The sequence below is a fragment of the Coturnix japonica genome, chromosome 2 (assembly GCF_001577835.2).
Source record: "Coturnix japonica isolate 7356 chromosome 2, Coturnix japonica 2.1, whole genome shotgun sequence".
Lineage (NCBI taxonomy): Eukaryota > Metazoa > Chordata > Aves > Galliformes > Phasianidae > Coturnix > Coturnix japonica.
Genome location: NC_029517.1, coordinates 88,818,947 through 88,840,002, shown reverse-complemented (window position 1 = coordinate 88,840,002; position 21,056 = coordinate 88,818,947). Strand labels below are relative to the sequence as shown.

Below are 21,056 nucleotides of genomic sequence, written 5' to 3'. Positions count from 1 at the left end.
GGTTGAGTGTGAGGGATGGGTGCCACATGGCATTGCTTCTCCCCCCTGGGAAGCCTGGTGCTGCTGAGTTCCTCCTGGGTTTTCTTTCAGAGATGAAACTCATCACTTTGGTCTTGTTGCACTTGGGTAGGTGCAGTCACAGCTATGTATACACACTGGGAGAAGAGCTCAGTGAAAGCAGCCCTGCAGGGAAGTATCTGGGGGTCCTGGGAGATGAAAAGCTGGATGTGAACCAGCACTGTTCCTGCAGTCCAGATGGCCAACAGTATCTTGGGCTGCATCAGAAGAGGGGTGGCCAGCAGGGACAGGGAGGGGATGTGGCCTTCCAGTACTTAAAGAGAGCTTATAAAAGGAAGAGGTCTGACTTTTCACACACTCCGATAGCAATAGCAGAAGGGAAGGTTTAGATTAGATTTCAGGAGGAAACTCTTCACTCAAAGGGCAGTGAGGTGCTGGCACAGCTGCCCACAGAAGCTGTGGTGCCCCATCCCCGGAGGTGCTCAAGGCCAGGTTGGATGGGGCCCTGGGCAGCTGAGCTGCTGGGGGGCAGCCCTGCCCATGGCACGGGGTGGCACTGGGTGGGCTGTGAGGTCCCTTCTAGGGTACCGCCAATCGAGGGCTCCTCCTGCATCTTCCTAGCACGAGGATACCGCTCAAGAGCCCTCACACCCCACCCTCCCGCCGTGGCCTCGCTCGTCCTCCCCTGAGCGGCGGTGGCGGATCGAGGGGCGGTCCCGGCGGCGGCCCGAGGCGGGGCCCTGCGCCGTGTGCGCGCTGCGAGCCCGCGCTACCGCCGCCTGCGCTGCCCGCGGCCGAGCTGAGGCGCGCGGTGGCCGGAGCCGTCCGCGGAGCAGCCGGAGCCGCCGGCGAAGCGGGGGCAGCCGCCGCCCGGCCGGTGAGGGGGGCGAGGGGCGGAGGCGCGATGCCGGAGGATGGAGCCCGGCGGGGAGGCGGCGGCTTTGTGAGGAGCGTCCCGCTGCCCGCCGGAGGAGGCCGGGAGGGGCGGCGCAGGGCCCCGCGGGTGCCCCGGAGCCGGGCGGCGCTGCCGGGGCGCTCCTGACAGCGGGGCCGGGGCCGGGCGGCCGCCGCGTGCTGCCCTGTGGGGCCAAGGGCTGCACCTGAGGCCGGGGGGCGCCGGCGGCGGCGGGGTGTGGGGCCGCGGCTCCGGGCGCTGCGCGGCGGCCGCCCCGTCCCGTCTGGCTTTCCCTCCTGTGAGAACAATGCGGGCTCGCCGCGAGCCGTGCAACAACGGGCGCTGCGTGCCGGGCTGATGGGGCACGAGAGAGCGGTGGACGGGGCTGCGCCGTGCCTTCCAGGTTAGGGCTTCGCTGCTGCGTTTTATTTGTCGCCGCTCATAAGCCGTCAGAGCTGATGTTACAAACCTGACCTCGTTCACCTGAAGCTCAGTGCAGTTCTAACGTAGTGCAGCAGCAGAAAGCTTCAGTCGGAGCGGTTTGCCGGTAGAGAAGCAGCGGGTGGGTTTGTTGTGGTGCCTCTTTAATGTTTGACTTCTTTTTGTTTCTCTTTTTGTTCTTTCTGGTGGTCAAAAATTGCCTCAGTGCTGGTCGAGCTCCGTCTGCAAACCGCTGGAACGATGAAGTCTCCGTGTGCGGCACTGCGCGCATCCCTGCTGCTGCTGCTGCTGCTGCTGTGGGCCCGCTCCTCACTGGGCTGCAACAAGGCACTGTGCGCCAGCGACGTCAGCAAGTGCCTCATCCAGGTATAGCGACAGCACTGCCTCTGCTTACCTTTAGTTTGGAAGCTGTTTGGAAGCCCACCCGGTCCTACCCCATGCTGTGGGGCAGGGCTGCCCCCCAGCAGCTCAGCTGCCCGGGGCCCCATCCAACCTGGCCTTGAGCAGCTCCTTGCATGGCACTCCCCGTGACAGAAGGTTGTAAAGCTGAAAATGGCTGGAAACCCTCTGAGAGGACAAACACTGGTGTAGCTCCAACATGCCTCACAACCCTGAAGTACCTCGGGCTACTAATGGGGGTGAGCAAGCTCCCAAAGTGTGTGAGTTCACTTAAAATGGGCTCTTGAGTTGCGCTTGTGGGCAGTGGATGTCCAGCTTGAGCCCAGCTGCTGCTTTTGGCTCACTGTGTGCTGTCCATAGGGCTGAAGGAATGGCTGAGCCCCAGCTGCTCTTCCAGCAGCGGTTGGGAGCAGAGTGAGAGGTTCTTTTAGAGGAGCTGTGAGCAGATCCACTGCCTACTGGCCAGGAATTGATGGGCAATGAACTGTGCACGCTTTCTGACACTGGAAGAAAAGGAGACTTCCTGTGGTCAGTTCCAGCTTCCTGCTGCCTCTATGCAGGTTGGAAATGGAAAAGCAGAGAGCGCAAATATCAAATGCCAGTAAATATCCTTCCGACTTCTGCACTGCCATTGCTTTAAATGGAAAAAATAATTGAAAACAGTGCTGCTTCTCAGCCATTGTCTACAGAGTTGTTAAATGAGGGAGACAGGCTTTTGACTTATGTACCCAGTGACTACGGCACTGTTTTTCAGTGATAGTGCTGTGTTTTGCTTAAGCATTGGTATCTCCTTAGCAGCACAGCCCTAGGGGTGTGCTCTCTTACTTTGTATCGGTGATGTGGGACCCATTCTTAAAGCATTTCTCCAAAATCAAGGACCGCACATTGCTCTTTGAGACACTACAGTGTTGGGGTTGTGTGTGGTCACAGGTCAATGAGCAACGGAGGCAGATAGGTCAGAAAGCAGGTGGGGAGACTCCTGGAGCTCTGACCAAGCTGTTGCTATCTCTCATCTCGGCTTTTTCATTCTTTATTCTTAAATCTTCAAGTGTTGTTGCAGCAGAAGCATTGCGCTGCTCTCTGAAGTATGTCATACTTCTTGGGTGGGTGTGTACTACGGTATATCTGAGTGTTCCTGTTTCCCTCTAAACCCTAAAAGTACTAAAAAGTACTTTGCTAACAGTGAGTTTGCTGGACTATCCCATCATGCAGTTCCCTATTCTGTTTCTATCATCTCTCTAGTTTGGCTCGCTACATGGCTTGAAGCCAAATCAGTGTGGCTCTGAGGTTACTGGGGTGCAGGCAAGACGTGGTGTTGGCCATCTGGATCTGTGGGAGCAGTGGGGCTCTCAAAAACCATATGGTTAACACAAATATTTGTGCCAGCCTCAGTACAGTCATTACTGCCACTCCTTAGGAGCTGCTCAGCTCAAGGGTGGTCCTTGCATAAATATTATTTCTTTAATCCAGGACAGAGCGTGAGACCAACAACTTGTACGCGTTCAGCTTTCCTCTTAGGTCTTGATGGCTGTAGCTTTTCTGGTGCCTTTGTGTTGGGATTTTATGTTGTTTTCCATGAGCAAATAGCTTGAGGAACCTCTCCCTTTTGGCTTCACCACTGCAGAAACTTGGTGTATTCTGCACTTTTGGAGGAGCTGTGGGTGAGACCCAGGAGCAGAGAGGGGCCACAAGCTCAGCTCCCTTCCTGGCTTTGGGCACAGCTCATCCTTGAGTCCCAGCGGCGCTGTTGTCCCACTCCTTGGGCAGGCTGCTGGCCTTAGTGGTGCCTGGCACCCCTCCTCCTCCAGCATTTCTTCTGCTTCGGGGTTCCCATGCACAGAGATGAGAACACTGAGTGGGCACACCGTGACTTACATCATTTATGCCACTGTCGGTGATGCCTGCTGCAGGTTTATCTTCCCCTCTTGTTAATGTTGGGCATGAGCTTCCCACCTTGCAAGTATTTCCAAGACATTCTTTTGCCCTGTGATATGAAATAGCTCTCACATTTTAACTTCGAGGCTTGCGTATCCAATTCTACCAAAGTGTGTTTTGTAGCTGTAGAACGTAACGCGGTCGGGTTAGCAAAATAATCCCGTCTGGTTTGCTTCCAGGAGATTTTCTGTTATTAAACTGTTCTAGGAAAAAAACACGAGCTATTTTCTTTCATTCCCTCCTCCAGTTTGCAGAGAGGTTGCCAATGCCTCCAGGTCCTGTTTCTCGCCACGCTGAGAAAACAGTCTCCGTCACTTCAAGAAAGTTTGGAAAAAAAAATGCAGATGTTAAATACCTTGTAAAAGGCTTTATTTGCTCTGTGGAGCAGAAATACCTTTATTGTACAAACATGCCTGCTTCCTGCTTTCATGCTGTATTTTTAGACGAGGGAGGCTCGCTTCTTGCCTAGCAGAATACTGGTGCACCTTCAGTAGTTCAGCCTGGGCAGCTGCCAGGCTCACTTATGAGTAATATTTTCTTCCACTGACGCCTCGCCACCCCCAGCCATCAACAGGGAGCGTTTCTCTTTCTGCTTCACTTCACCCACGTCCCATGGAAGCATTCTTTTAAGGAGATGTATCCTGTACAAGTGTCCGGTCCGGGTGAGTCAGTAGGAGGAACTTGAGTGTGGTTAAGGAAACAGTGGACATGCAAACGCATGGATGGAAAAACATACGATTACTGCCCTGCAGGGACAGCCCTGGGGAGGAGGGGTTGAAGAGCTGTGCATAAGACCAACCACTTGCTCTTTCTTCTCCTTTCTTCCTCCAAGTTTTTTCTTTTTTCTTTTTTTTTTAGGAAAATAGATGTTCCTAACCCTTATCTGTAAAAATAAACTTGTTAAAGTACCAGTAGGTATAGCGATGTGATCCCTAGGTAATCCTTGTGCATATAGACACTAAGAATACAGACATGCACTTGCTCAGAGGGCAGTGAGGCGCTGTCACAGCTGCCCATGGAAGCTGTGGTGCCCCATCCCTGGAGGTGCTCAAGGCCAGGCTGGATGGGGCCCTGGGCAACTGAGCTGCTGGGGGACAGCCCTGCCCCACGGCACAGGGTGGGACTGGGTGGGCTCTGAGGTCCCTTCCAACCTAACCCATTCTATGACAATATTTTTGTATTGCAAGTGTGGAAGTTAAGACTACTTTTAATTCCGTGAGAATACTCCTAAACAGCATAATACAAGCTATGAAATTGCAATAACTCGAATTCAGTGAATTTTCTGGCTTTGATTCACACGTTGCATTTAATATTTTATGGAGAGTCGCCTCCTCCCACATACTGGCTCGCTGGCGTTGCAATGTCTTTAATAGGTGTGAAGTTGTCTGCCCAGTTTTACTATTGAAGAGCAAACATGTAGGGTATGTTTCATGTGAACTCATCCCGATGGGGCTCATCCGCCAACACAGCAGTGCTGTACTCGTGGTTGTTTTGAAGAATTGTTTTATTCAGGCTTTTGCTCCTGGAGTCTGACACAATCTGTTTATTGAACAGAAAGATAAATATTTGAGAAATGCGTCATTCATTCACATAAGTCATCCTCCTAAGTTTGTGGTGTCTCCTCTTGTGGAAAACTTGGTATTTCTCGGTGACGGGCCTGTTTTTCATCCTTCCCTTGGAAACGGCATAGTAATAGGTGACACGAGTAAACTTTGAGAGTGAAAAAGTTGAAAATCTTGGTGGATTTCCAGCCTGTAAATAAAAATTGAAGCCTTACTAAGTCTGTGTATGGCAAAAATGCACGCGGAGAGTGGGAGTTGATGCTCAACCCCTCGTAAGTGCAAACAATTTACATTAAGTTGCACAGGCAATGGCGGTATCTCAGCGCTGTGCGGAACACAATAGTTTCTGGATTGTGTGGCTTTTTTTGCTGGCTTCGAGAAGACTTTTAATTCTTAATCTGGGACAAAGCAAATGGAAGGATAATGGATTGATGAACTGTGTTAGTACAGTGTGGCCCCTCTGAGGTGGATTTGGGGGTTGGTGCTGTGTCAGTCCCCTGAAAGGGGGATGTGGCTCTGGCCTCGCTCTCCCGGATGCATTGAGGACTAGGCACTAGGCTGCCATCTGGGAGCTGAGCTCCTTTGGAGCAGCTCGTAGGCGTCTGTGAGCTGCAGGGAGGCGGCCCACCTGGTTTTTACATTTCCTTTGTATGTGCAGCCTGTTCTCATGCTTCAGGATCCTCAACTGTACGGTTTCGGGAGGACTGCCAAACAAACCGGAGCCTTCATGTTTAGGAAGCAGGAAGCAAAAAGGGTTATCTTTGTGCTTCCATGTCTTTTCTGGTTTTCCGTCTTAATAACAGTTAGAGAAAAGAGTGTATGCTTGCCATTTTACTTTCAAGAGACCACTGAAATCTTTGAAGTATCTGGGGTGTCGTTTTGGGGATAGAGGAAGAGCAGAAATGAATCAGCTGGACCTCAGATAAATACATATATATTCACATACAGTTACCAATGCTGCAAATAGAGAGCAATGTGTAGCAGGCATTCAGAGATGTGCAAAAGAAGCATGTTCCAATGGCTAAACCAAATACATTCCTTTCAAGATCCACAAATAGGTGTGATCGTAGGCACTGCACATCTTCAGAGCTTCCTTTTTTTAGCTAAATTATATCTCGTCTGCACTATTTATACAAAAAGGAACATCCTTCTTTGAATTTGTTTTGTGACGGGGAAAAGCACTCAGGGAACATGGAGGTGAACAAAGCTTTCCCACAAATGGGACTTTTTTGAATGCTTGTTAGAAGGCTTCAGATTTGTGTTCAGAATTTCAGCTTAAAAAAAACCAGCCAGTCTGAAAAGATCCATTTGTGAAGTCAGCTTGTTTCTTTGGCTACAACTTTTAACCGTTTTCTCATTCAGTTCGTGTAGAAAGCTGTTCTAAAACCATAACTGCAGCTGTGTCCAGAGGAAGAATTGCTGTGCCCTGCTGGCATTTCATGTCTGTGGATTGCTGGGTGTAACACGTTCATGTTGTTTTCAGGAGCTGTGTCAGTGCCGCCCAGGGGAAGGAAACTGTTCCTGCTGCAAGGAGTGCATGCTCTGCCTTGGCACGCTTTGGGATGAGTGCTGTGACTGTGTTGGTAAGTTTGCAATTGTTGGGGATTTCTTTTTATTTATAGAAACTTCTTCCCCCTGCTGTGTGTTCAAGTCACAGCCCTACTGTAGAAGTTAAGCATCAGGACAAAATGTGTTCTTTAATTATCTTACAGCTTCTTGTGTGGGTATTGTGTGAGTTAGCATGGGGATCAACGTGCCAGAAAGCTGCGTCTGCTTTATGAGGTACACAGTAGTGGTCCAGGTTTTGCTTGGGTAGTGTCAGCATCACTAAATCACAGTTTTGCTATCTGTTTGTGGGCTTCTTTTTCAATTGTCTTCTCAGTGAAACTACACAGCACCTTCCTTATGAGGTTGGAGTCCACGTAGGGACAACTGGAGGAGTAAGTTCCCCTGTGAGTCCTTGGGACTAGTTGTAATTATGCATGGTCCCAAGTTTTTCATCACTCTTTTCATTTGCAAAAAGATCTGTTTCTGGAGCGTGAGAAGGAGGTATGCAAGTTCTTGCTGTAAGATGAGATGACAGCCCTAACAAGGACAGCATTATTACCAACAGATCATGTTCACAGTGCCAAGATTTCTGTTAGTGAATGCTGCCTCTGCAGAAGGAGGGATATGTTCTTGTTCCTTCTCGTGTTATGTTTTGAAAGCTTCATCATCCTAGGGTTGCTGGGCCCTCCACTGCCATTCAGATCCATCTGGTTCCCATAAATAGGAGGCATGTTGATCACTGTACCTTCTCACAGCTTCAGGCTGGTTGATTGTTTTCTGAGTTCATGAGGATGTGTGCTTCGAAGTGCTCCTTTTCACTGCATTTCATCGCTTCTCACATTCCATCATGAAGTGAATATGCTTTCTGACAACTTGCTTCTTGCTTGGTTCTCAGCAGCTTACCTTTGTTTAGCTGTCCTTCAGTAATTTAGGAGTGGAACGAAATACTCAAGTGCACGTGAGATTCTTCCCAATGGCATAAAGTATTTTCAGCCCCTCCACCTGTGCTAGCTATTAATTTTGAAAGAGGCATTATGGTTTGATTTTCCTATTTGAGCTGAAATACTTTAATGGACTCACTGAAGAGTGAAATAGGTTTGTGTATATTTCCCCCCCATCCCCTTTGCCTTCCCCACATGTTCTTGCTTTTTCTAACGCAGTACTGAAGTGTATTGTGGTCTCATTCAGCCAAAGGGGTAGGGAACAGGAGAGCAGGCTACTTGGCTTTTCCATATGCGCTGTCTGCTTCAGAAAGCAGCAGGGCTTTGTGCACATATATTCTGTAGGAAGAAGAACCTAACTATTGTGATTATAAAGAGAAGTCTCCACAGTTTATTTTCTAAATTTGAACGTTACTCCCTGTTCTGTTGGTGATTCCCCTAGTGCTATCCAGGAAAGCAGTTAGCAGGGTTTTAGTTTCAGTTTCCCAGTACCAGGGGTTCTGCCAGTGCCTCAGACCTTGGCTGTATGGCATCGTCCTGTTCTGAAATAATTACTCGTTAATGTAGATTTGGAGTGGGAGATTTCGCTGTCATTTTGATGGCTAAGCCTATAAACTGATCAAGTCTAACATAAAAGCAAATAGATTATGCCATCTTCCAGGTCATGTCTGCTCCGAGGTCAGGAGTTACTTCTACCGTCTAGCACTTAATTTGAAAAGATTCTCTTTTACTATAGTTAAAAATGATTTCTGAAACTGGACTCCTAATGCATTGATGGGGCAGGAGATGCTTTTCTGAGTGTGTAGGGCAGGTGGACTTCAAACAAATGTGCTTTGTATTGCTTTGGAAGAAGAGGATTGATTTGCTTTGCAGCTGTATCTGTCTAAAAGGGTAATTGTGAAACTACCCAAAATGATAACCAGATGTACATCAGGGAAATCAATTCATCTGTCTCTTGCCAGGTGACTTCTGATAGTGTTTTGTGGCATCTGGTTCTAAATACCTATGTATGTGCTTTCAGTCTTGGTGGTTTCAATCTTTTCATTAAAAGAAGGTAATTGCAGGTAATAAATGGTTGCGTTTAAATGGTTAATGAAAGACTGGCACCTGCATTGCCTGTTACAGAAACAAAGAGACAAAGAGGATTACAGTAGTGGACAACAGATTTCAGAAAAAGATTCCCCAGAAGATATTAAAAAAACATGTAGGGGGTAGGTGTGTAAATAAATGCTTTTGCCTGTAGTGACCTCTCCAACTAAGCAGAAAATCTCGGTTCATCTCAGCCGTGTCTAAGCAGGTAAGAGAACAGACTCATGCTCTCTCCTGGTGCTGATCTTTGCACCTCTGGCAGGTGCCTGGTAAGATCTAATGTGCTGCCGAGGCAGGTGAGATCAAATACTTGAATCGTGATCAAAGGTTTGACAGAGCTCAGGACTTGTTGAGATGCTATCTTTGTACAGTCGTGGGCTCCCCTTCCGGATTCATGCCAGTGTCGGTCATGCCGTGCTTTGTCACGTTTCCCAGGGGAAACAAACCTTTAGTTGAACTCTGTGTTCTGAAGTGTAATGCTATAGCATAGGAAGGGAAGTGAAAAAGAGGTTTTTCTTTTCACATGGATCTCAGAAGTTGCGGATGGGTCTTGTGGAATTCTGCAGAGATCTGAAACCTACTACTAGCGAAAGTTAGCGCTGCTGGCTTTGGCGGCACTTCTGGTATTGAGTTAAGAGCAGGAATTGTATCAATAGAAGGGTTCTGTATATATACATACATATATAGGCACATATATATATATATACACACCCACAGGTTCCAAGAAGAAAGGATTTTTGTGTAACTTATCTTCCCATTCCTGTGCAGGTATGTGCAACCCTCGCAATTACAGTGACACGCCTCCAACATCCAAGAGCACTGTAGAGGAGTTGCATGAACCAATTCCTTCACTTTTCCGAGCGCTCACAGAAGGGGATACTCAGCTGAACTGGAATATTGTTTCCTTCCCTGTTGCAGAAGAACTGTCGCATCACGAGAACTTAGTTTCCTTTTTAGAAACAGTGAACCAGCCGCAGCATCAGAACGTCTCCGTTCCAAGCAACAACATCCACGCACCTTACTCTAGTGACAAAGGTAATAAATACAGTGTCTGAATTCCTCGCGTCTCTTCTGGTCTCTTCCAGCAGCTTTCTCAGTGCATCTTCTATGCTTGTCTGCGCTACCTTCTTCTGTTTAAAAATGGGGAGCTAAAATGGGTTCAGTCTACTTCGGAGCATGACATAACAGTGTATGAACTTATTGCCCTTATTTTATTTATACATGGTTTTTTCCACCTTGAGTTTAGAGTTTTGTATTTTTTTTTATGCTGAGTGGTAGGGTAAAAGATAAGTTTGGTGTAGTGACAACAGTGGCTCAAGAAAAACTCTTTGCTTCCCAGTTTCCACGCTAAACCTGAAATGCTTTTCTCTGCAAATCATTTCAAAGCCTTAAAAGAATATCATAAATAGTTCTTAGTAAAGTAGCTGCTTAAAAGGGGAAAAGAGCATCTGATTAGTTTTACTGTAGTGTGATTAATGCTTTGCTTCCTTCCCAGCACTTGCTTTAAGTGTTAGTAACCACATATGTTGTTGTGATGGTTCTTTTATCTTATCAAGGCAAGATACCCAAACTGATGGGCATGCTGCTTTTCCATCCCATCGTGAACCTTTGACCTAGTAATGTTTCTGAGTAGGGCTGCTATTGATTACATGGAACTGTAATGGTAACTTTTCTGACTTCCTTTGGTTAAGGCACACTAGAAAAAGAAATTAACTCCAGAACTGGGAAACCAGATGGGCAGAAAACATTTCATTCATATGTCTTTGACATTAATAAAATGCTTGCTTACCATCACGAGAGAGATGCAGAAAGCCATGTTAAATGGCAAGCCACAAAAAGCCATGTGTGCAAACACTACAGTATTTAAAGACGTAAATTATACTTGGAAAGAAAACATATGCTCAGAACAACCTTGAATATATCCCACTGTACTTAGGTACTACAGCCGGACTGGCTGTTCCCTGACAGTCCTTTACTACCATGCCAACAGGATGGGCTAATGATAGCTTTGGATTAAACTTGGAATTGGAATTGCATCTCGAGGGTGTGGAGGAGTTCTGAGTATAACAACACAGATACATAGCTACAGTTTTTTCTTAGTCAAATGTCTCCTTCGTTTCATTCGCTAAGACCGAATTAGAGATTAGGCTGAGAGGGCTTTCACTGGAAGGATGACATTCCAAAAATAAGTTTTATTTGGAAATACTTACCAAATGCCACTGGATTTTGGATTTCAGTAGATGCTTAGAAATAAATGTCAGAGCTTTTCTTGTTATCATTGTCTATTCCTCCTCCATCTTATTGGCCAGCAAAGAGCTGGAAAAAGTAGAAAAAGGCTTTCAGTTTCCTATACTTTAAAATATTAAAATATGTAACACCAGTGAGGTGTCTTTTCTTGGCCAGAGTAGCTGGAGACCTGATTTAGCAGAACATCACGTTAAGATTCTCTTATAAAAACACCAGTGAATCCATCTGTGAGAACAGTAAATGGAAAGGAAACAACTGTGTGCTGGCCTTGGTCAGTCGGTGTTGATTATGGTGGAAGTTAGGGCACATGGGGAGCTGCAGCTCTTGTGTTGGATGCTTTGTGACCTGAGCTGTAGCAGTGTTTCTGTACAGACAGTAGTTTGCTTATTGTCGTATGGAATACTTGCCAAAATTTGGATAGGCTCTGCCTATGGATTTATCTCACCACGTCCTGTAACACAATTCTGATTGTAATTTCAACGTGTGTCCAGGCACAGATCAACGTGAAGCCATTTAGGGTGCCAGACTTGCTATGTGCAGTCCTGGGTGGGTGCCAGGAAAAGCAACGCTTGCCCCAGGAACCCAAGGGCCTTGTGCCTGACAGCAGGACAGAGCCAGAACGCCAGTTAGTGTGGAGGTGGAATGCAGAGAGACGCAAAGCCTTCCTGTCCTGCCCCTGCCGACTGCAGCCACCAGACCTTGAATTATTGTTGTCTTAGTGCATGCCTTCCTTTTTCTCCTGTGAGTGGTCTTCTCTTGTGGCCGAAGCACAACCAGCTGCTGGATCGAGCTCTTTGTAAAGCTTGGTGGTTTCTGGTGTTTAAGCCACTGCTTCAAATGACTTTTGCTACTTGCAGTGATTATTGACCTAGAGTTACATTTGTACTTTATTCTTATTTTTTGCTTTGTTTTTGGCTGATACCCTCAGAGCTCTGAACTGCAAGTTCAAATGTATAAATAAGCTTAAGTGCTACAGATGATGACAGGATGTTGGCAAGAGAGAGAGGGGGGAAGTGGATAATCTTTTGGCAGCTGATGAAACAAAATCTCTGCTATAGCTGAGGGATTCTGACTTAAACCTCTCAGTGACACAATAGATGGTGTCAGCTCTGCACTTATGCTTCCACTAAGTGCTGGCTGGGTAGAGAAGATGGAGCAGTGCAGCCAAGGGCACCTATTTCTGTAGGTATGCCAGGAACACGTGTTAAAATATGCCTTTTTTTCCCCCCAATAACTTCTGAGTGACTAACATCAGATGATATGGCTGCTGGGCAGACAGTTACCTCCTCTTCTACCATGAAACAGACCAACAGGCAACTTACCTTATAAAGGTGCTACCTTATAGCACCTTTAATTTTCAAGGTAGCACACGGGGATTTGTAATTAACTAGGAAGGTTCCTTCATCTTGCAGATAAGTGTTTTTTCTTAACTTACAACAACAGAGCTGTTTTCTCTTCTTGGATTTGCCAAATCCATCAAGTACCACTATGGATCTCACTTGAAGCACTAAGAGTACTGTTGCAAAGTCTGACAGAAATACGAGCCTGCTTCTTGTCATCTGAATTTAAATTTGATTCTACATTGTTGTTTCTCCCACACAACCTTCATGTGTTATGAATTGGGGGGAAAAGGAGAAAAATTAATGTTCTGAAAAGCTGTGTAGCTGTCAGTCCCCTGCTGCTCGCTTTCTCCTCCCTACCCCATCTGTATTTGATAGTCCTTTCTGTGTGAAAACAGGCAAAATGCTAATGAAAGAGCTGTTAATGCAGCAAGTAGCATCCTTTTATCTACACTGAGGGAGTCAGCAATGCCTGCACAATTAGGTTTGTGAAACAATTTAAATACTCTCCCAGATCCCTACTGAGCCTGTAGGATATTTTTTTCCTTTGTGACTCTTTTTGTAGCCCATAAAGAGGGATTTAGTGCTTGATGTGAGTGACTTTCCTGCTTTCAAAAATTCTTTATCTGTGTAGAAACACCAACCCTACTGAGCAAGGGACAAGGGGAGCCTGTGGTGAGCAAGATACATAGTGAAGAAAGAACCAGACTAGCTGGCTGGCATGGCTCTGAATGAGCAAGACTTCAAAATGTGTTTGGTAGCTTAGTCTTCTGCACATGAAATGTGTCCTCTAGTTTCTTACAAGTGCTACTGGGAACCAGCCAGATGGACCATTAGCTCTGGCCTGGTGTGTACAAGCTGCCTTCCTCACTTTGCAGCATTTTTGTATTGGCCATCTAGGTCCAAACCTTTTAGCTTCCATGTGCATGTGAAAATAAACTTTCTTCTCCAGTCAGCCAAGATTAGAGGTCTTGGTTGTTGCTGCTTCCTTAATATGGCTGAGATCTTGCTTCTGTCTCCACTTTGGTGCCGGGAGGTTAATTTCCTGCGCCGGTATCACAAGGCCTCACTGCTCTTACCTGCTTCTACCTGGATTATGGTGCCCATGGACCTCCTTCCCACTGACAGAAGTATTCACTCCTGTGGAAGGGCATTTCAGCATCACTGGTAGAGAAGAGTTGATGTACCTCCAGCCAAGGCCTCATTTACAGAAGACTTCCAGAGATGGAGCAACTCTGGGTGGTTCAGGCCTCTGGGGAGATGATACTTGAAGCAGCTGCTTTCAGGATGTATTTCAGTACCCTGAAGTGGTCAGATAGTTGAACTCGACGATCTTGTTTGGTCACTTCTAACTCTGCTGATCCAGAAAGATTTAGGATTGCTTGTTTTGGGACAGAGGCCCTCCTGTGCCTGCAGTCAACACCTGAATGCCTACTGTGAGAAGAAAGGGAGGCAAAAACCCTGGGACTATCTGGGCATTCTGGGACTAGAGGGTGTGTGTATGCTCCTTCTTGGCAGCTTTTTGTTGCTGGTGCCAAAATGTTGCGCAGTGCTTGCATGTTCTCTGAAGCAAGGCAGAGTTGCTGAATGCTGTGAGCCAGAAGTGTGCCCTTGTAGCCAAGAAGGCCAGTTGTATCCTGGGTTGCATCAGAAGAGTGTGGCCAGCAGGTCAAGGGAGATGATCCTACCCTCTGCTTTGCCCTAGTGAGTCCACATTTAGACTGCTGTGTCCAGTTCTGGGCTCCCCATGTCAAGAAAGACAGGGAACTTCTAGAGAGTCTAGCAGAGGGTGATGAAGATGATCATTCATGCCTGAGCATCTCCTTATGAGAAAAGGCTGAGAGACTTGGGTTGGAAAATAGAAGACTGGGGTGGGGCTGGTGTCTGATCAACGCTTATAAGTATTCGAAGGGTGAGACTCAGTGGATGGGACCAGGCTTATTTCAGTGGTTCCCAGCAAGGGGCAATGGGCACAAACTGGAATACAGGAAGTTCCGTATAAGCATGAGGAAGAACTTCTTTACTTTGAGGATGACAGAACACTTCAACAAGCTGCCCAGGGAGGTTGTGGAGTCAACTTCTCTGGAACTAATACAAAATCCACCTGGATTCTTTCCTCTGCAGCCAGTCTCCCTTACAACCCTCACAGTTCTGTATGGCCCCTGGGTGGATTCTCACCTGTGTGGTTTGGTGGATGCAGCAGTCGCTGCCAGTACCATCTCCCTACCACGTTTTTGCTTTAACTGAGCCCTTTAGGTGCATATTAGGAAGGTCACTCTTTCTGCATGCTGCCTTAGAATGTATGCATCCGTTTTGCTCTTCCTTTTCCCCTCCAACCTGTAAAGAAAGCATCCTCACTGATGCTGTGGATGTGTTGGTGGATTTCAGGTAGAGGTTTTGTTCCGTGAGAACTCTCTCTGGTTACTGGGCCTTAGGCTTTAATTTGAAGTGTTATAGAAACAGAAGTGCCAAGAATGGGACAGGACTTGCACAACCACTGCGTGTTTTGTTGACGTTGTCAGCAGTACTTCAGGTACTCCAAGATTTCTTAGATGACTGTGGCGTTACTCACAGCGTAGCTTTCCTGGAAGCAGAAAAATGCTTTGGCGTTGGACCTGCACTTCCTTTTCAAGATCCTTAATGCCTTTTGCATTGGATGTGGTGTCTACAAGAAGTGTATGTCAGCCCACAGCCTGAACGAAGAATATGGTCTTGTGTTCAGTGAGCTGGCAGCGTGTCTTGTGACTATCTTGCAATTGTTAAGGCAGAAGTAAAATAATTTGGAGTTATCAGGTTTCCTTCATCAGCATTTTGACAGATTTTAGTTCTTACACAGGGTAGGCAGAGTTTCCAGCTGCTGAGGAGGAGGAAGCATCCATGGAAAAGCTAGCAGCTGCATTGTGCTCTCTCATTTATATCCCTTGCCGTGTGCCCAGCAGCATGGGCAGCGCAAAGATCATCTACTGTTGGTACTGGGGAAACTGACTGCATAGATCCGATGCCTTGTAGGGTGATGGAGCCCCTTGCTGACCTCAGCTTACCTCTGAACGTCACCTTAGGGACTTGCCAAGAGACCTGTGTGCTGCTGAGATTGCTAATCTATGAGGTACCCATACTTTGAAGAGAGGGGTTATGCTGTATTTCAGCATAAGGCTTACATACAAGAGACTGGATAAGTGCTGTGGTTAACACTTGCATTGCTCCGTGTCCTTTGGTCACTCATCCTTCTCCGTATCTCCATAATCATTAAAAAAATGAAAAATAAACTCTGTCTGACTTACCATCTATGTTTGGATTACATTTTTCTAATCCTCCTTGGAATGTAGGTCAGTACGTTTCCTTTGGATCCACGCAGTTTAAGCAGAAATAGGGTAGAAAGTCTCTTGACATTTGCAGCTCACAAATCTGTCTGATGTGCGTTAGTGAGGTGTTCATGTTTGTAGACAGCTTTCAGTCGTGCTTTCCCCCCACAGCGTGCCAAGTTGTGCTGAGGGCAAGTGCGGTGCAGAGATCCTGTAAAGGACAAACTGTGGTGTAATCACTTGGTTGGCAGACAAAAAAGATGGTGGGATCTATCAGCTTGGGGAATTAGAAGTAGGCAGGGGAGGGATGTTTTAGTTTTATGGATATGGTGAATGCCTCAATTCCAGCTTGGGTTGGTTACAGTGCCAAACTTCGCGGCGTTTCAAGTAATTGCATGATGGTTACAACAGCAAAAAGGCAGAAAGAATTTCTTAATCTTAGCAGTACAACTGGTGTTGCTTAAAATAACAATTAAAAGCGTGCTGTGCTGTTCTCATGCTGAGGGAAATGGGATTCTCCGGCTCTAGCAACATGTGGTTTTAATGCGGTTTAAGAGTACTGTTGGGGATGAGGAGAAAACGTTTATACTTAAATATTTAAGTGTTTAAAATAACTGATCTAAAAATGTTGTTTTTCTTGATAGCATGTAATAACTGCTAGCAATTGTAGCAGTGGAATCTTAGTGCTAAGGCTTTGTACCTTCACAGGACGCCTGCTTGTTCTTTCGGCATAGCCCATCTTTATACTTCAAAAAGTATCCCTCGTAACTTTGCAGAGGATTAAATAAAATAGACAAAATATAGTTAAAAAGAAATAAATCATCCAGAGGGAGCGCAGATAGTAAGAACTGGAAGTTGATAGATCTCAGCTTGGCTCTCTGTCTCTTTTTTTCTGCTACTCTATCACCCTTTTTTTCCTTATGCCTCACGGTCTTAATGAACTCCTACTTCAAAAGCTGCATGTGTAATTAATTTCTAAGTAACCTTTTAAATACTTTGAGACCTTTTAAACCGTTTTCCCCCTCTTGGTTTAGAACACATGTGTACTGTGGTGTATTTTGATGACTGCATGTCAATACATCAGTGCAAGATCTCTTGCGAGTCCATGGGAGCATCCAAATACCGATGGTTTCACAACGCCTGCTGCGAGTGCATCGGGCCAGAGTGCATCGACTATGGCAGTAAAACTGTTAAATGTATGAACTGTATGTTTTGAAGCAGGAAAATTGTCATACGGTTAAACGGAGGCCAAAGCGATCGCTCTCAGTTAAAGAGAAGCGGATGATTGGAAGTACTGCATTTTGTGGAGTGCCTAATGGTTGCTATTAAACGGAGCTGGTAAAGATGTATACAATTTGAAACTTGTTTTTTTTTTACGTTCACGCAAGCAAGGCTAACTTGTAGAATTTTCAACGTTATGTTTTATTTTTCTTTACCTTCTGCTCAAATGGTACAGCCACGCTCATCCTTGCTGTTCTGATCATTTTCCTTTGATTTGATACTATTGACTATATTGGTTTTCAGAATATAATGCAATATCTTGTAGTTTAGAGTAGGGAAAACTTAAGAATATGGTAATGAGATTCTCACCGTCACAGTTCAACAACTAAATAAATGGATACTGAGTTGCAGGGAGAGAGTTCTTGAAGTGCCTGGTCTTGGTTGGTTGGTTGTTTTTTTGACTTTATTGCCCTCAAGTTTCTGAGCTTGGCCTTCTATTGTGAAAATGTCATTTGGGGAAAAAGAATCATTAAAGCTTTCTCTTCAGGTTCAGACTGTGGGCCGTCATGGATAAAATCCTGACTTCTTAGAAGGGCTGCCCTACAAAACACTGAGCGGGATGCTTCTCCTACCAGTTTTATTTGCCGCCTTCTCTTACGTACATTGAGAACTGAGAAACTCTTTTCATTCTTCTCTGAGAGAGCAAAGCAAGGCTGTTAGGTGCAGCTGCATCTCCTCCCTTTTGCACTGTTCTCTAGGGTCACTTAATCTTTGAACATTCAGTGCAGTCAAGGGAACATGACATTTTATTTTGAATATAGTGAATAAATGAAAAAACAAAACAGTACAAACTAGCGCTAAAGTGCTGCGGGGTTATCAGCTGAGCGGTTGGCAGCAGATGCGTTTGCATTTAGTAGTTTGCTGTGAATATTTATTCCAAAACAGGAGTCGTACTTTAATTTTCCCATGAGATGTCATCACTAAAGAAGGGAAGATGTGCCCCCAAAGGCAAAAATTGGATGTTCTGAGCATAGAACGCTGTCCATTTTTCTAAGAAAGAATTTTAGTATGTTGACAGTTGCATGGCAATTTTATGCCCCAGTAAAGACCCCATTGATAATGGTACTAAGTGCAAAAATGAAGTGTATGAGTAGTTAATGATCAGCTTTTGGTATTTATAATGATGTGTTTTTTTAACGCCTTGACTTTTTAATGCATATATGCATATATCTGTATGCACACACAAAGAATTTGCCTCTTCATGTTTCTGTCACTGCCCTCAGTCTAGAGGGATTAAACTGTTTTCTAGTCACATCTGAATATCTGTACCATGTACAAATGAAAGCAGTCATTTTAAATATATTTTCTTGAAAAGGTTGCCTGAATGCTTTTTGTTTTTTTTAATCTTCCCTCTTTTTACAGCTCTTTCAACAAGACAAAATAAACATACAGATTAAATGTACTGTCGTGAAATAATGCTACTTTCTTCAATCTCTTTTTACGGCTGTAGAGAAGTACTTGAAAGATGAATGTTTCTTGTTTTGAGCTAGTGGATAATGGAGTACCTGCATACTTTAAACTTGCAATTAAGCGATGAATCGTGGATGTGAACAGAAGAACTTAGCTTTAATGAAGGAGCTGATCTTTGAATATTTGATGATTCATATTATCTTTTTCTTGGTTTTCTTAAAATGAACGGAGGGGGAGAGTTTGTTAAAAGTAGCTGCGACTGATTCTGGTTGGAGGATGATGCGTTGTTCTTCACCAAGATAGGAAGTAGGCAGTAAGTATTGCTACAGGCCAATAGCACGGTTAGGATCTTGCAGTGTTAAATTATTTGAAACACTGTCTGAATCTTCTCAGAGTGGAAGATGGGCCTGATGTTCCTGGTTAGGTGCCCGCTGTTCCACATTTGTGACATAGAATTTCAATGGGAGGTCAAGCCAAAGGAGCAGCACAGGTGGAGAGGACTCGTCTGAAACGTGCCTGGGGAACAGCATAATAATGTGAATACACTTGTCTGTGTAATGGCCTGAGGGTAGGTAGCAAGGATGCACACTTTCTGGGGCTTGCCTTAACTTTGTAATCCTTGATGCTGTCTAGAGTTTGCTGTAAGCGTTGTATGTATGCAAATGTCATACAGCAACAGCAAATGTATTTTATTATGATGAGTGTTTTAAGAAGTATTTTAATAAAAAGACATTACTGTTTCATGTGTTTTTTGTTCTCGTGATTTTCCCAGGGCAAATGTTACCAGGAAACACAGTTATAAAAGTTACTCATTTAAACAGCTGGAATAATACAGAGAATTAACTCTTCAACACTGTTCTTCCAAATCTAAAATAGTAGTTTCCTTTTAAGCCTTCTCTTGATACAAACTAATAAAATGTAATTTTCTCAATAGCCAGAATGTACATTCTGATAGAAAACTAACTGTTTTGAGAGGTTGCATCCTTTGTCCTATTCCATTTTGCATGAAAAGACATTGCACGTTTATTTTTGGGGCTTTCGTTTAGCTCTAAATATCAGCAAAGCATCACCTATATATGCTTAGGAATATTTCAGAATATGTTTCAAGTCTTTTCTGTGTTAACTTTGGTCCTTCTACAGATCTCATAGTAAGTCTTCTGTGATCTCAAAGCGCATTTCCTATATGTTCCTTACGGAGTCTTGAACCCCTGCAGGCATCCAACCACAGTCTCAGTTTGGTATCATACAGCTCTTTTGGTTGCCTTTTCTCTGGCTGTGGGGCACTTGTGATATATAAGTGATGCCTTTTTACTGAAGACATTAACTAAAATATTTCTTCTGGGTGTTCTGTTGCATGTTCTGGAACAGTACAGCCCATGTAGATTCCCCTCCCTTCAAGGGTTTTGAGTGAGTATTTTTCACTACCCCCTTTGAACAGAGTGCTCTTCTTTCAAGTTCTGCCACAGCCTTTCTTCACCTTTAAAGGAACAGGTGTTTCATTATGATTTTTCAAATTCAGCTTTCAGTTCAAGTATGTGGTTAGTCAAGGAAAGAAGATTGATGGTTTCTGTGCTAACATGAGCGTGCTTGCTTCGGCCTTTGGTCATGAAAAGGAATTGACTGCTGGAAGATACCTGCTAGTTTCCGCTGTATGCACAGCTCTTTTAACTATATAAGCAAAAAGGACTTCACAGTGCTTCACTGCCTATGGAGTTCATCCATGGAACCAGCAGATCTGATCATACAGACCGAGTGCCAGTGAAATACTGAACTTGCTTTGCCTATTGACCTGCTAATATTTGGCATTTTTAATTGTTCAAAGGAGCAGTTTTTTTCTAACAATGGGCAAACGTAGAACATGAGATACTAAAATAGCTTCCGAGGCACTATTTTAGGCTGCCAGCCATAAGATGTAGTCATTAATAAAAAGACAGTCTCTGCCTCTCTTGAGAAAATGGCAGGGAATTATTCATTGACACAGCTCTGCTTTTTTCCCCACCTATTTTCTAATAAAAAGTATTTCTAAACATCTAGTGTTCTCCTTAGTACATTTAAGAGGGTCAGGCAGAGCATAGAGCTTATCATCTTTTCTCGACTTTGTCCTTAAAACAGTAAGAATGAAGTAAACGCAGGGTGTGTAAGTAAGAATGTGCCCTCATCTGTGTAAGTAAGCTTCAGACCACAATGAGCTTTGTGAAGTCAGAAGTCATCCAAATGTGTTTCACATGGCAGTAAACTGGTATACTAAGCTCTATGCACAATCACTCGTTTGTCTTTATCCAAAAATGGGAGAAGATTCATTCTGTGCTCGTTAGCTGATGGGCCCATTGTGTGTGAACTTGTGTTGGCAGCAGCCTTGATAATGCTCATTCTTCAGAGCCGAGAGCCTCTGGCGACTGTTGTTTCAAGTGGAGATCCTTACAGGCAATCATCTCAAATTACTAAGGATGTTTCTGAAGTAACCTTCCTCTCTTCTTTTGCCAGAAGTAACACAGCCTTTGTACAGCAAAAAACCCCAAGACATTAGCTGTGATGTTAAGTTAAATACACCAGCAAGTACTTGCTGTTAAACTGCTTCGTCTGGAAGGGAGGAAGTAAATTGGAAGTCGTGTGGTTATGTAATACGCCGCGGAGACAATATCTCTGTG

At 45.0% G+C, this 21,056-nt stretch overlaps 1 protein-coding gene across 2 annotated transcripts; it reads left to right on the top strand.

Moving 5' to 3' along the window:
- The first annotated feature begins 767 nt into the window (after positions 1 to 767).
- TWSG1 (twisted gastrulation BMP signaling modulator 1) lies at positions 768 to 19,151 on the top strand. 2 transcript variants are annotated; one of them, XM_015855257.2, is made up of 5 exons: positions 768 to 895; positions 1,560 to 1,720; positions 6,734 to 6,833; positions 9,597 to 9,863; positions 16,752 to 19,151. In XM_015855257.2, exons 2-5 carry the CDS (start codon positions 1,595 to 1,597, stop codon positions 16,931 to 16,933), a joined length of 675 nt encoding a protein of 224 aa, XP_015710743.1. In that variant the 5' UTR covers positions 768 to 895; positions 1,560 to 1,594; the 3' UTR covers positions 16,934 to 19,151. The 2 variants fall into 2 exon arrangements, with proteins under 2 accessions (XP_015710743.1, XP_015710742.1); XM_015855256.1 differs by lacking the exon at positions 768 to 895 and adding an exon at positions 1,256 to 1,316.
- Positions 19,152 to 21,056: the final 1,905 nt, after the last annotated feature.

Bases quoted from the DNA above. Each gene is read 5' to 3' on its own strand.
- TWSG1 (XM_015855256.1), top strand. From the start codon at position 1,271: ATGGGGCACGAGAGAGCGGTGGACGGGGCTGCGCCGTGCCTTCCAG. The intron at 1,721-6,733 runs GTATAGCGACAG...TGTTGTTTTCAG, and splicing joins TCAGCAAGTGCCTCATCCAG to GAGCTGTGTCAGTGCCGCCC. The intron at 6,834-9,596 runs GTAAGTTTGCAA...ATTCCTGTGCAG, and splicing joins TGAGTGCTGTGACTGTGTTG to GTATGTGCAACCCTCGCAAT.